Genomic DNA, 13,675 nt, shown 5'->3' with positions numbered 1-13,675 from the left:
CAACCTGTTTTTTGTTTGTTTATGTTGTGTTCGGTGCAACTGCAACACTACTTAAGCCTTAAGACAATGTTTCATGATATCGTGAACCTGGGGAATGTAACCGCTTGTTCCCTTCAGCTCTCGCAGAGCCTCCTGGGGTACAGCAGGCGAGCAGAGCGCTCTGTTAAAGAATATCCCTGCTGTCTTGCCACTGTGATGTGTGAGAGCAGATGATGTATGAGCTAAATCCTTCAGTGCTACTGAGAAAAGAAGGGCAAAGAAACGACGAGGAGAGAACATGCTCAGTCCTGTGGGAGTGCCCAGTGTTTATTATCTGGCTATGTCAATCTGCACACATTGACTGATTGACTTTATTTTAAAGATGAGAGGGGAGGGGGCACAGTAGAATTCAGGAAAATGGGGAGAAAGAGCTTTCAATAAATCACTGGTAAGGAAGCAGGTGTCATGCTCAGAGCCTGGGAGGTGCTTCAGTTAAAGAGCATTCAGAATGGGCTTGCTTTATCCAAGACAGACTCCATCTGTGGTTGATCTTCTGTGCTTTGGTGAGGAGTCATATATTTCTACCACGTATAATTCTCTCACACACACTCGCTACTTTTATACAGACTCACAAAAGCACGCTTAACCAAACCTTAACCCTCACCCTGACCCTAACTCTGACCCTAACCCTGACCCTGACCCTAACCCCAACCTCCCTCCTTGAGAGCCTCCCAGTGATTGACAGGCTGGATAAATCACCACCACTCGTGGCCCAGGAGAAGACAGAGCTGATGGTAAATGAGAGATAAGTTTCAGCGCTGGATGGAGATTGAGCTATACTCAGATTCTCCACACACCTCTGTTTAGTGTATTCAGTTTGTAAAAAAGGAGCAGTGCTGGAGGGATGGGGGGTGCAGGAAGTGTGAGGCAGAGGGGCTCCCCAGCTCTGGGCTCCTTCCTGGGGTTTGGAAGGGAGTGTTTGTGGCTCTGGATACTGAACTGCTCTCTGAATTCAGTATTTAATAAACTCTGCCAAGGTTCAGGACAAGGGGCTAAATACAGGATATATTAACTTAAAAAAACCCTATTTAGCCAGGAACTAGTGTTACACATACACAAGTGATCTTGTCTTTGTAACTTTCAGATTAACAGGATGACAGGATCTGTATGCTGGATCAGATGAACTGGAATCTTACCTTTCAGATTAACAGGATGACAGGATCTGTATGCTGGATCAGATGAACTGGAATCTTACCTTTCAGATTAACAGGATGGCAGGATCTGTATGCTGGATCAGATGAACTGGAATCTTACCTTTCAGATTAACAGGATGGCAGGATCTGTATGCTGGATCAGATGAACTGGAATCTTACCTTTCAGATTAACAGGATGACAGGATCTGTATGCTGGATCAGATGAACTGGAATCTTACCTTTCAGATTAACAGGATGGCAGGATCTGTATGCTGGATCAGATGAACTGGAATCTTACCTTTCAGATTAACAGGATGGCAGGATCTGTATGCTGGATCAGATGAACTGGAATCTTACCTTTCAGATTAACAGGATGGCAGGATCTGTATGCTGGATCAGATGAACTGGAATCTTACCTTTCAGATTAACAGGATGACAGGATCTGTATGCTGGATCAGATGAACTGGAATCTTACCTTTCAGATTAACAGGATGGCAGGATCTGTATGCTGGATCAGATGAACTGGAATCTTACCTTTCAGATTAACAGGATGACAGGATCTGTATGCTGGATCAGATGAACTGGAATCTTACCTTTCAGATTAACAGGATGGCAGGATCTGTATGCTGGATCAGATGAACTGGAATCTTACCTTTCAGATTAACAGGATGACAGGATCTGTATGCTGGATCAGATGAACTGGAATCTTACCTTTCAGATTAACAGGATGGCAGGATCTGTATGCTGGATCAGATGAACTGGAATCTTACCTTTCAGATTAACAGGATGGCAGGATCTGTATGCTGGATCAGATGAACTGGAATCTTACCTTTCAGATTAACAGGATGGCAGGATCTGTATGCTGGATCAGGCGTTATTTATAATGCCTATCTAGAGACCTGTTTATCCCATGAAACTTGCTGAGGACATTCTTTAGTGCAGGATCTGTTGCTTAGATGAACTGGAATCTTACCTTTCAGATTAACAGGATGCCAGGATCTGTATGCTGGATCAGATGAACTGGAATCTTACCTTTCAGATTAACAGGATGGCAGGATCTGTATGCTGGATCAGATGAACGGAATCTTACCTTTCAGATCACAGGATCTGTATGCTGGATCAGATGAACTGGAGTCTTACCTTTCAGATCAGGATGACAGGATCTGTATGCTGGATCAGATGAACTGGAATCTTACCTTTCAGATTAACAGGATGACAGGATCTGTATGCTGGATCAGATGAACTGGAATCTTACCTTTCAGATTAACAGGATGGCAGGATCTGTATGCTGGATCAGATGAACTGGAATCTTACCTTTCAGATTAACAGGATGGCAGGATCTGTATGCTGGATCAGATGAACTGGAATCACCTTTCAGATTAACAGGATGAGGATCTGTATGAAGATGAACTGGAATCTTACCTTTCAGATTAACAGGATGAAGGATCTGTATGCTGGATCAGATGAACTGGAACACAGATTAACAGGATGAATGATGAAAATACACTGGAATCACCTTTCAGATTAACAGATGAAAATACACAGCAACTGAATCTTATGAAAATACACAGCAGGATCTGAATGATGAAAATACACAGCAATGAATGATGAAAATACACAGCAATGAATGATGAAATGATACACAGCAGGATGAATGTATGAAAATACACAGCAATGAATCTGTATGAAAATACACAGCAACCTGAATGATGAAAATACACAGCAATGAATGATGAAAATACACAGCAATGAATGATGAAAATACACAGCAATGAATGATGAAAATACACAGCAATGAATGATGAAAATACACAGCAATGAATGATGAAAATACACAGCAATGAATGATGAAAATACACAGCAATGAATGATGAAAATACACAGCACTGAATGATGAAAATACACAGCACTGAATGATGAAAATACACAGCACTGAATGATGAAAATACACAGCACTGAATGATGAAAATACACAGCAAGGAATGATGAAAATACACAGCACTGAATGATGAAAATACACAGCACTGAATGATGAAAATACACAGCACTGAATGATGAAAATACACAGCACTGAATGATGAAAATACACAGCAAGGAATGATGAAAATACACAGCACTGAATGATGAAAATACACAGCACTGAATGATGAAAATACACAGCACTGAATGATGAAAATACACAGCACTGAATGACAGAGAATCACACAACAAGAACATTCTGATTGAATAGTGATATATTCAGGACCACACCACAGGAAAAGTATCAAATAAATAACAGCCATACAGGAGGGATGATGCGTTTTCAGGCTGTTCATCTAAATACGCTTTTTTTTTTTTTTTACTGCTCCTTCATTTCTTTTTATTTGTATTTATTTGAGCTCCCAGCAGAGAAAGCAGAGCAGCTGATGGGCAGCAGTTCTAGTAAAGCCCCTGTCAGCTGTACAGAGTCCTCCTCTGTGGTGTCTCCAAAGCATCCCATGAATCGGAAGGGGGCTGAGAGCCCAGGCATGTTAGAGAGCTTCTTACTTGTTTGCCTGTTGTCTGTTCACTTCCCCGACATGTTGAATTTGCAATATAAATGCAATATAAATTGTGCTAGGCAGGTCATTTGTTTTTGAAAGGTAATAGCAATTATCAAGAACATATTTCATGGTATTTCTGAGTCCTCATTTACAATGGTGCAGAAGCAAGCCTGTGAGATTAATTAGTCATGCCTAAATAAGTCTCATATCTCTCACAGCAATGCTTGCAGTAGTGGAAACTGCAACGATAAGCACACATTCTGTATTCTTCCAACAATTTCAGATGTACTGCAACAATGACATTTGTATGCTTTTACGATCAGTGTGGTTGCAGCAGATAAGGGGTTAATTATATCTGTTGCAAGCAATAATCCCACATAGGAGAATCCATAAAGCAATCCATTATCAGGATATTATTGACCATTTGTTTATTCTTGATTGTTACACTGAAGTGATTTGTGTTTTTTTTTTTTTACCAATACTAAAAAGGATCAGAGACAGTTAATGGAACGCAAAGAACTGGGAGTTAAAAAGCAGCGCAGGAAGTCCTGATTACTGTGATGAAACGATTGCGTGTTTTTAAGTGTCGTGTACGAGGAGGTAAGCGCTCCGAACTGTAATAAACACCAAGGTTGCTGCCGAGTCATTCATTTTACAATCTGCAGTGTTAACCTCCGAGTTCACTGCACTTGAAAACAAGTCATCTCTGTTATACACCATTATAAAAACAATACCTGCTTTTTACTTTGCTGCCTTCTGCTGTAGCCTGTGCAGTTGCCATAGGGATGAAATCTTTTTATTTTTTTCTTTTTATTTTTTTTATCTTAAACTAGTTTCATTTCATACACTGCAAAAATCAAAAGCTGCAGTGTATGGTGATGTATCCTACTGCAACGGCTCTCCCTGATTGGCTGTAAAGGTTGTGATGGTGTATAATAATGGATAACTAAACATGCCATTACGATGTAAGTCTGTATAGTGTATCAGCAGCAGGGCTGCTCTGTTACTTTGTACTCGTACTCGTTTTTTCCCCAGTTTACAATTAAGTACCGGTAACTGGCAATTAAGCTTCGTCCTCGGTGTTTTAAAAGCTGGCTGGAAGATTATTTTCCTCTAATCCTGGGCGCTGACGTTGTTACCGTCGCACTGGCATAGCCATTGATTGGTACTTGGTTGTACACTGAGGGAAGGACCACTTTTCCTATTTTTAAATCAGCATGTTTATGAATGGCCTTATTGAATACCTGCTGATAAATGCTTCTTACAAGCAATTCTGAGTGTTAGTAGTCAGTAACAACACCCCCCTAATAAACAGACATATCCAAACTCAGAGCGCCTGTGTTTCCTGTCTGTAGAAGCTGTCCTGGGAGAAGGCTGATGTCTCGTTCACACCGTCCATTGATGAAGTCACCCGCTGCCTGCACTCGGTAGTGGACAATCTGGTCCTCAGTGTCCAGCGCTTTCCACGCATCGAGCACCAGCTGTTCCAGGTACTGCAAACTGTAGCTCTGGAAGATACTGAACTGAATTCCAGCACAGCACCCTGCATGATTGCTAATGTTTTTTGTGAATTCATGGTTAAGTGACCACAGTTATTTTAACACATGTTTGTCAAATAAGCACATTTGCAGTCCCCCTAGTTTTGACAGCCCAGATGTCTGAGAAAGCTCCCAGACCGCAGGCATCTACTGTCTCATCTAACGGAGGCATAGATGCAATCTGTTGTGTTTACACCAGCCCCTTAATCAATGCACACACTGGCAGCCTCGCAGAACAGCGCTTGTCAGCTGTGAAAATCAACTTTCTCGTTGTCAACCAAAGAAAGCTCCCTCCCTGTGCCTTACTCCCTTCCTTCCCCCATGCCTGCCTGCCTGTCTCCCTCGCACAGCACAGGCACACTGGACTGCCACAGGTGAGGTCTGTAATGGATTGTGTGATGACCTGAAGAAGCCGGACCATTCCAGCTGCAGCTGCTCCCTGTTTTATTAGCAGCAGGTCTCTGTGGTGCAGAGAGCAGAGAGCAGGCAGCCTTCACAGGGAGGGCTTGCAAACATTACAAGAACTGGCATTGGTGGACATAGTAGTAGGCCTATTTAATGCTCAGTAGGGGGAATACATCAGCTGTCAAACAGCACCTGGTACTCCAGGTCATCTCCCATCCAAGTACTAACCAAATCCAGCCTTGCTTAGCTTTTGATGACGAGGTCAGGCTTACTCAAGGTGGTGGTTTAATTCTCTTTCAAGATACTTCACTTGTTCATCTGTTTTAACACATTTTCTCAGAAACAAAGGACTCCCCACGCTCAGTATAAAGTAGCCAGTGTATCAAAAAAAAGAAAAAAAGTAAATTAGGGGACATTTTAATGAAATATTTCTAAATGTCATAAGAACATAAGAAAGTTTACAAACGAGAGGAGGCCATTCGGCCCATCTTGCTTGTTTGGTTGTTAGTAGCTTATTTATCCCAGAATCTCATCAAGCAGCTTCTTGAAGGATCCCAGGGTGTCAGCTTCAACAACGTTACTGGGGAGTTGATTCCAGACCCTCACGATTCTCTGTGTAAAAAAGTGCCTCCTATTTTCTGTTCTGAATGCCCCTTTGTCTAATCTCCATTTGTGACCCCTGGTCCTTGTTTCTTTTTTCAGGTCGACATTGTCAATACCTTTTAGAATTTTGAATGCTTGAATTAGGTCGCCACGTAGTCTTCTTTGTTCAAGACTGAACAGATTCAATTCTTTTAGCCTGTCTGCATATGACATGCCTTTTAAGCCCGGAATAATTCTGGTCGCTCTTCTTTGCACTCTTTCTAGAGCAGCAATATCTTTTTTATAGCGAAGTGACCAGAACTGAACACAATATTCAAGATGAGGTCTTACTAGTGCATTGTACAGTTTTAACATTACTTCCCTTGATTTAAATTCAACACTTTTCACAATGTATCCGAGCATCTTGTTAACCTTTTTTATAGCTTCCCCACATTGTCTAGATGAAGACATTTCTGAGTCAACAAAAACTCCTAGGTCTTTTTCATAGATTCCTTCTCCAATTTCAGTATCTCTCATATGATATTTATAATGTACATTTTTATTTCCTGCGTGCAGTACCTTACACTTTTCTCTATTAAATGTCATTTGCCATGTGTCTGCCCAGTTCTGAATCTTGTCTAGATCATTTTGAATGACCTTTGCTGCTGCAACAGTGTTTGCCACTCCTCCTACTTTTGTGTCGTCTGCAAATTTAACAAGTTTGCTTACTATACCAGAATCTAAATCATTAATGTAGATTAGGAATAGCAGAGGACCTAATACAGATCCCTGTGGTACACCGCTGGTTACCACACTCCATTCTGAGGTTTTTCCTCTAATCAGTACTTTCTGTTTTCTACATGTTAACCACTCCCTAATCCATGTACATGTGTTTCCTTGAATCCCAACTGCGTTCAGTTTGACTTGAGCCTTTCTTTTTTATCTTTAAGTTGTGTGAGCTGTGAGCTAGAAGAAATCAAATGAAAGTGATTGTTTCCATGCAATCCGATCCTGAGTGAGAGTTGAATAGGTTAACAGCGAGTGAAAGACTCTCTGCCCTTAATTGAAATGGTGACACGGGTACCTGTGGGCACCATTCCTTTTAGAGCAGCGCTTATTGGAATCTCTTAAATCAACCTGTCCCAGTGAAAGGTTCTAATGGGTGCTGATAAGCCGTTCTCTGTTAAACCATCAGCGTTTGTTCCTCAGGCTGTAGATAAACTGCAGATCAGATTCATCAGCTCTGTGCAGACGGGAGAAGAAATCGTGCTGTTGGCTAAAGCGAGGATTCGAGCCGTGATTATAAATAACAGCCACGGACCGCAAAGGTGAGTAAGAGTCAATGCACAGGGCTGTGCTCTCCTGTTTGAATTACTCTGCTGGGGTAATACACAGGGCTGTGCTCTCCTGTTTGAATTACTCTGCTGGGGTAATGCACAGGGCTGTGCTCTCCTGTTTGAATTACTCTGCTGGGGTAATGCACAGGGCTGTGCTCTCCTGTTTGAATTACTCTGCTGGGGTAATGCACAGGGCTGTGCTCTCCTGTTTGAATTACTCTGCTGGGGTAATGCACAGGGCTGTGCTCTCCTGTTTGAATTACTCTGCTGGGGTAATGCACAGGGCTGTGCTCTCCTGTTTGAATTACTCTGCTGGGGTAATGCACAGGGCTGTGCTCTCCTGTTTGAATTACTCTGCTGGGGTAATGCACAGGGCTGTGCTCTCCTGTTTGAATTACTCTGCTGGGGTAATGCACAGGGCTGTGCTCTCCTGTTTGAATTACTCTGCTGGGGTAATGCACAGGGCTGTGCTCTCCTGTTTGAATTACTCTGCTGGGGTAATGCACAGGGCTGTGCTCTCCTGTTTGAATTACTCTGCTGGGGTAATGCACAGGGCTGTGCTCTCCTGTTTGAATTACTCTGCTGGGGTAATGCACAGGGCTGTGCTCTCCTGTTTGAATTACTCTGCTGGGGTAATGCACAGGGCTGTGCTCTCCTGTTTGAATTACTCTGCTGGGGTAATGCACAGGGCTGTGCTCTCCTGTTTGAATTACTCTGCTGGGGTAATGCACAGGGCTGTGCTCTCCTGTTTGAATTACTCTGCTGGGGTAATGCACAGGGCTGTGCTCTCCTGTTTGAATTACTCTGCTGGGGTAATGCACAGGGCTGTGCTCTCCTGTTTGAATTACTCTGCTGGGGTAATGCACAGGGCTGTGCTCTCCTGTTTGAATTACTCTGCTGGGGTAATGCACAGGGCTGTGCTCTCCTGTTTGAATTACTCTGCTGGGGTAATGCACAGGGCTGTGCTCTCCTGTTTGAATTACTCTGCTGGGGTAATGCACAGGGCTGTGCTCTCCTGTTTGTGAGTGTTTGAATTACTCTGCTGGGGTAATGCACAGGGCTGTGCTCTCCTGTTTGAATTACTCTGCTGGGGTAATGCACAGGGCTGTGCTCTCCTGTTTGAATTACTCTCTGTGCTCTCCTGTTTGAATTACTCTGCTGGGGTAATGCACAGGGCTGTGCTCTCCTGTTTGAATTACTCTGCTGGGGTAATGCACAGGGCTGTGCTCTCCTGTTTGAATTACTCTGCTGGGGTAATGCACAGGGCTGTGCTCTCCTGTTTGAATTACTCTGCTGGGGTAATGCACAGGGCTGTGCTCTCCTGTTTGAATTACTCTGCTGGGGTAATGCACAGGGCTGTGCTCTCCTGTTTGAATTACTCTGCTGGGGTAATGCACAGGGCTGTGCTCTCCTGTTTGAATTACTCTGCTGGGGTAATGCACAGGGCTGTGCTCTCCTGTTTGAATTACTCTGCTGGGGTAATGCACAGGGCTGTGCTCTCCTGTTTGAATTACTCTGCTGGGGTAATGCACAGGGCTGTGCTCTCCTGTTTGAATTACTCTGCTGGGGTAATGCACAGGGCTGTGCTCTCCTGTTTGAATTACTCTGCTGGGGTAATGCACAGGGCTGTGCTCTCCTGTTTGAATTACTCTGCTGGGGTAATGCACAGGGCTGTGCTCTCCTGTTTGAATTACTCTGCTGGGGTAATGCACAGGGCTGTGCTCTCCTGTTTGAATTACTCTGCTGGGGTAATGCACAGGGCTGTGCTCTCCTGTTTGAATTACTCTGCTGGGGTAATGCACAGGGCTGTGCTGTCCTGTTTGTGATTTTGAATTACTCTGCTGGGGTAATGCACAGGGCTGTGCTCTCCTGTTTGAATTACTCTGCTGGGGTAATGCACAGGGCTGTGCTCTCCTGTTTGAATTACTCTGCTGGGGTAATGCACAGGGCTGTGCTCTCCTGTTTGAATTACTCTGCTGGGGTAATGCACAGGGCTGTGCTCTCCTGTTTGAATTTCTCTGCTGGGGTAATGCACAGGGCTGTGCTCTCCTGTTTGAATTACTCTGCTGGGGTAATGCACAGGGCTGTGCTCTCCTGTTTGAATTACTCTGCTGGGGTAATGCACAGGGCTGTGCTCTCCTGTTTGAATTACTCTGCTGGGGTAATGCACAGGGCTGTGCTCTCCTGTTTGAATTACTCTGCTGGGGTAATGCACAGGGCTGTGCTCTCCTGTTTGAATTACTCTGCTGGGGTAATGCACAGGGCTGTGCTCTCCTGTTTGTGAGTGTTTGAATTTCTCTGCTGGGGTAATGCACAAGCTGTGCTCTCCTGTTTGAGTGTTTAAATTAGTTCTGAAAATTTTCTTAAAGGTGTTGATTTGGGAGGTGGAATGAATGCAATGACACACAGCTTTGGCAGAACTGGACAAATTGTGGTCAGGAGCTGTTGCTTTGAGGTTTTATTGCCGGCTCAGACTAGAAGACATTTTCTTTGCAGTTGCTATACAATGGGACTGCCAATTCTATATCTTGCCAGCACTCAGTTTTATCATAAGACACTGAAAAGCTTCTTGTTCTCACTATTGTTTTTGGCATAATTTAAGTATTATTGTTTATATTTGGTATTATTGTTTATGGTATGATTTTGTGTATGGATTATAATGAAAATGATCGGCGAGTGTAGCGCTCCATTATCTGCGCTTGATGGAAATGTTTTAACAGTTCATTTCAGAGCTCTGTTGCACGACTCTGTGGACCGGGATGCAATCATAAGAACATAAGAAAGTTTACAAACGAGAGGAGGCCACATTGCCTAGATGAAGTCAACAAAAACTCCTAGGTCTTTTTCATAGATTCCTTCTCCAATTTCAGTATCTCCCATATGATATTTATAATGTACATTTTTATTTCCTGCGTGCAGTACCTTACACTTTTCTCTATTAAATGTCATTTGCCATGTGTCTGCCCAGTTCTGAATCTTGTCTAGATCATTTTGAATGACCTTTGCTGCTGCAACAGTGTTTGCCACTCCTCCTACTTTTGTGTCGTCTGCAAATTTAACAAGTTTGCTTACTATACCAGAATCTAAATCATTAATGTAGATTAGGAATAGCAGAGGACCTAATACTGATCCCTGTGGTACACCGCTGGTTACCACACTCCATTCTGAGGTTTTTCCTCTAATCAGTACTTTCTGTTTTCTACATGTTAACCACTCCCTAATCCATGTACATGCATTTCTTTGAATCCCAACTGTGTTCAGTTTGAGAATTAATCTTTTGTGCGGGACTTTGTCAAAAGCTTTCTGGAAATCTAAATAAACCATGTCATATGCTTTGCAATTATCCATTATCGATGTTGCATCCTCAAAAAAATCAAGCAAGTTAGTTAGACACGATCTCCCTTTCCTAAAACCATGTTGACTGTCTCCCAGGACCCTGTTACCATATAGGTAATTTTCCATTTTGGATCTTATTATAGTTTCCATAAGTTTGCATATAATAGAAGTCAGGCTTACTGGTCTGTAGTTACCTGGTTCAGTTTTGTTTCCCTTTTTGTGGATCGGTATTACGTTTGCAATTTTCCAGTCTGTCGGTACCACCCCTGTGTCAAGAGACTGCTGCATGATCTTGGTTAGCGGTTTGTAAATTACTTCTTTCATTTCTTTGAGTACTATTGGGAGGGGATTTGTTTATTTTAAGAGCTCCTAGTCCCTTTAACACTTCTGCCTCAGTTATGCTAAAGTTATTTAAAACTGGATAGGACCTGGATGACATGTGGGGCATGTTGTCAGTATCTTCCTTTGTAAAAACTTTGAAAAGTAATTATTTAATATATTTGCTATTTTTTTTTTTTTCATCTACGATTTTGCCATTTGTATCTCTTAAACATTTAACCTCCTCTTTGAATGTTCGCTTGCTGTTGTAATATTGGAAAAACATTTTGGAATTGGTTTTAGCTCCCTTAGCAATGTTCATTTCTATTTCTCTCTTGGCCTTTCTAACTTCCTTTGTGACTTGCCTTTGCAGTTCCATGTACTCTTTCTACCTACTTTCTTTTTGGTCCTTTTTTAATGCTCTGTAAAGTTCCTTTTTTCGCTGAATATTTTTTTTAATTGATCTATTAAACCATTTTGGCAATTTAGTTTTACATTTAGATTTGTCTACTTTAGGGATGTAATTGTTTTGCGCCTCTAGTACTACATTTTTGAAGAACAACCATCCTTCTTCTGTGGGTGTTTTCTCTATTTTACTCCAATCTACTTCTGTTAGTCTCTGTTTCATACCTTCATAGTTTGCTTTTCTAAAATTGTAAACCTTAGCTTTAGTCATTACTTTTGGGGTTTGAAAGAACACTTCAAATGAGACCATGTTGTGGTCTGAGTTTGCCAGTGGTTCTCTGACCTCTGTTTTAGTTATTCTATCTTCGTTATTTGAAAAGACTAAATCAAGGCATGCCTCCCCTCTAGTCGGTGCCTTGACAAATTGTGTTAGGAAGCAGTCATTTGTCATTTCCACCATTTCAATTTCATCCTTCGTGCTCCCCACCGGGTTTTCCCATTTTATTTGGGGGAAGTTGAAATCCCCCATTAGTATGGCTTCTCCTTTGCTACACGCATTTCTAATGTCATTGTATAACAGACTATTTTGCTCACCGTCTGAATCTGGCGGTCTATAGCATGCTCCTGTTATTATGCCCTTTGAATTTTTGTCCGTTATTCTGACCCATATTGATTCGGTTTTATTTTCTTTGTCCAGGTTTAACACCTGGGCTTCAAGACTGTTTCTTATGTATAGCGCCACCCCTCCTCCTCTTCTGTCCTGCCTGTCTTCTGTCGTATACCAGAAAATACCACAGTTTTGGTTTTCTCTTTTAATTTCCTTCCTAGCTCTCTGAATTTGTTTTGCAGGGATTTTGGTCTGTCTCTTCCAATGTTGTTTGTACCGATGTGGACGACTACTACCGGGTCGTCTCCTGTTCGTTCTAGGAGCCTGTCCACGTTCTCAGTGAAGTGCTTGACCGAGGCTCCTGGAAGGCAGCACACTGTTGTAGTAAGGGGGTCCAAACTGCGAATTGAACTTGCTCTGTTTCTCAATATGGAGTCCCCAGCAATCATGACCTCCCTTCTTTTTGCTATCTGGTCACCACTGTCAATGGGGTCCTGGATGTTGTTCCTTTCGTTCTCTTGTTGTTGGTTCTGCTCATCAAAATTCTGAAGTGACTCAAATTTTTTGGTTATTTTGATTTCTGGTGGTTGTGTTTGACGAAGTTTCTTTTTTTCCCTGCTTCTGCCTACCTGAACCCAGCTGTTCTGACCTTCTTTCTCCCTGGTGGCTTTCAGTCTGTTAGGGGTGATGCAGACTTCCATGAATTGTGGGTGTGCCAGTTCCTCAAGATTCTGTTGCTGTCTCACTTCTTCCAGCTCCATTTCTAGCATACTTACTAGTTTATGCAAGTCCTGGATCGCGCGGCACTTTACACACACTTGGTTTAGCTCCGCTGGGTTTTCTCGGATTTCCCACATCAAGCAGGTGTCACAGATGAAGTTTAGTTTCTTCTGCAGCTGTCAACCTGCTTTCAAACTGCTTCTAAACTGCTCTGTACTTTTCCACGCCTGTACTTCTCCCACTCGCTGTCGCTTCCACTCGTTGTCGCTGGGAAGACTGCCTCGTTTAACTGCGTTGTTCTGCTGTGCTGTTGGCTCCTCCCCTCGCCCGTGTCTCAGAACGGCGCTGAATTTGAATCAGCTGCTCCGAGTTTCAGCTTGTTTGTTATCAGAAAAACACACGCGGCTGTTTGACTTTGAGCTGCTGCTGTGTTTCCCCAATGTCCTGTGTTTTCTGATTAAAGCAATTGAAGATGCAATTTCTCCTTACTTCTTCTAAACTGCTCTGTACTTTTCCACGCCTGTACTTCTCCCACTCGCTGTCGCTTCCACTCGCTGTCGGACACTCCTCTTCTGATCCCTAGGCTTTGTTGAACCTGGCTGATTACACAGCAGTCCATTCCAACAAGCAGCTGGGTTGCAAATTTACAAGGGCCCTTTGATCTTCACTCTGCACCTGCTCTACCTGCTTTCATCTTAACGAGTGCCGACGTTATCGCCAGCTAACCACTGAC

General features: G+C 42.9%; 1 protein-coding gene across 2 annotated transcripts in view; it reads left to right on the top strand.

Moving 5' to 3' along the window:
• The window catches only part of LOC121318020 (dynein heavy chain 3, axonemal-like), a 222,943-nt gene that overhangs the window by 71,938 nt on the left and 137,330 nt on the right, over nt 1-13,675 (top strand). For both annotated transcript variants that reach the window (XM_041254203.1, XM_041254202.1), the window contains exons 12-13: nt 5,050-5,184; nt 7,429-7,547. In XM_041254203.1, the coding sequence (XP_041110137.1) occupies nt 5,050-5,184; nt 7,429-7,547 (254 nt within the window). The remainder of the gene's footprint in view (nt 1-5,049; nt 5,185-7,428; nt 7,548-13,675) is intronic.

Source organism: Polyodon spathula, chromosome 7, assembly GCF_017654505.1.
Source record: "Polyodon spathula isolate WHYD16114869_AA chromosome 7, ASM1765450v1, whole genome shotgun sequence".
In the NCBI taxonomy this organism is placed as follows: domain Eukaryota; kingdom Metazoa; phylum Chordata; class Actinopteri; order Acipenseriformes; family Polyodontidae; genus Polyodon; species Polyodon spathula.
Note: the sequence above shows the minus strand (reverse complement) of the source record. Positions and strands in the feature narration are given on the sequence as shown.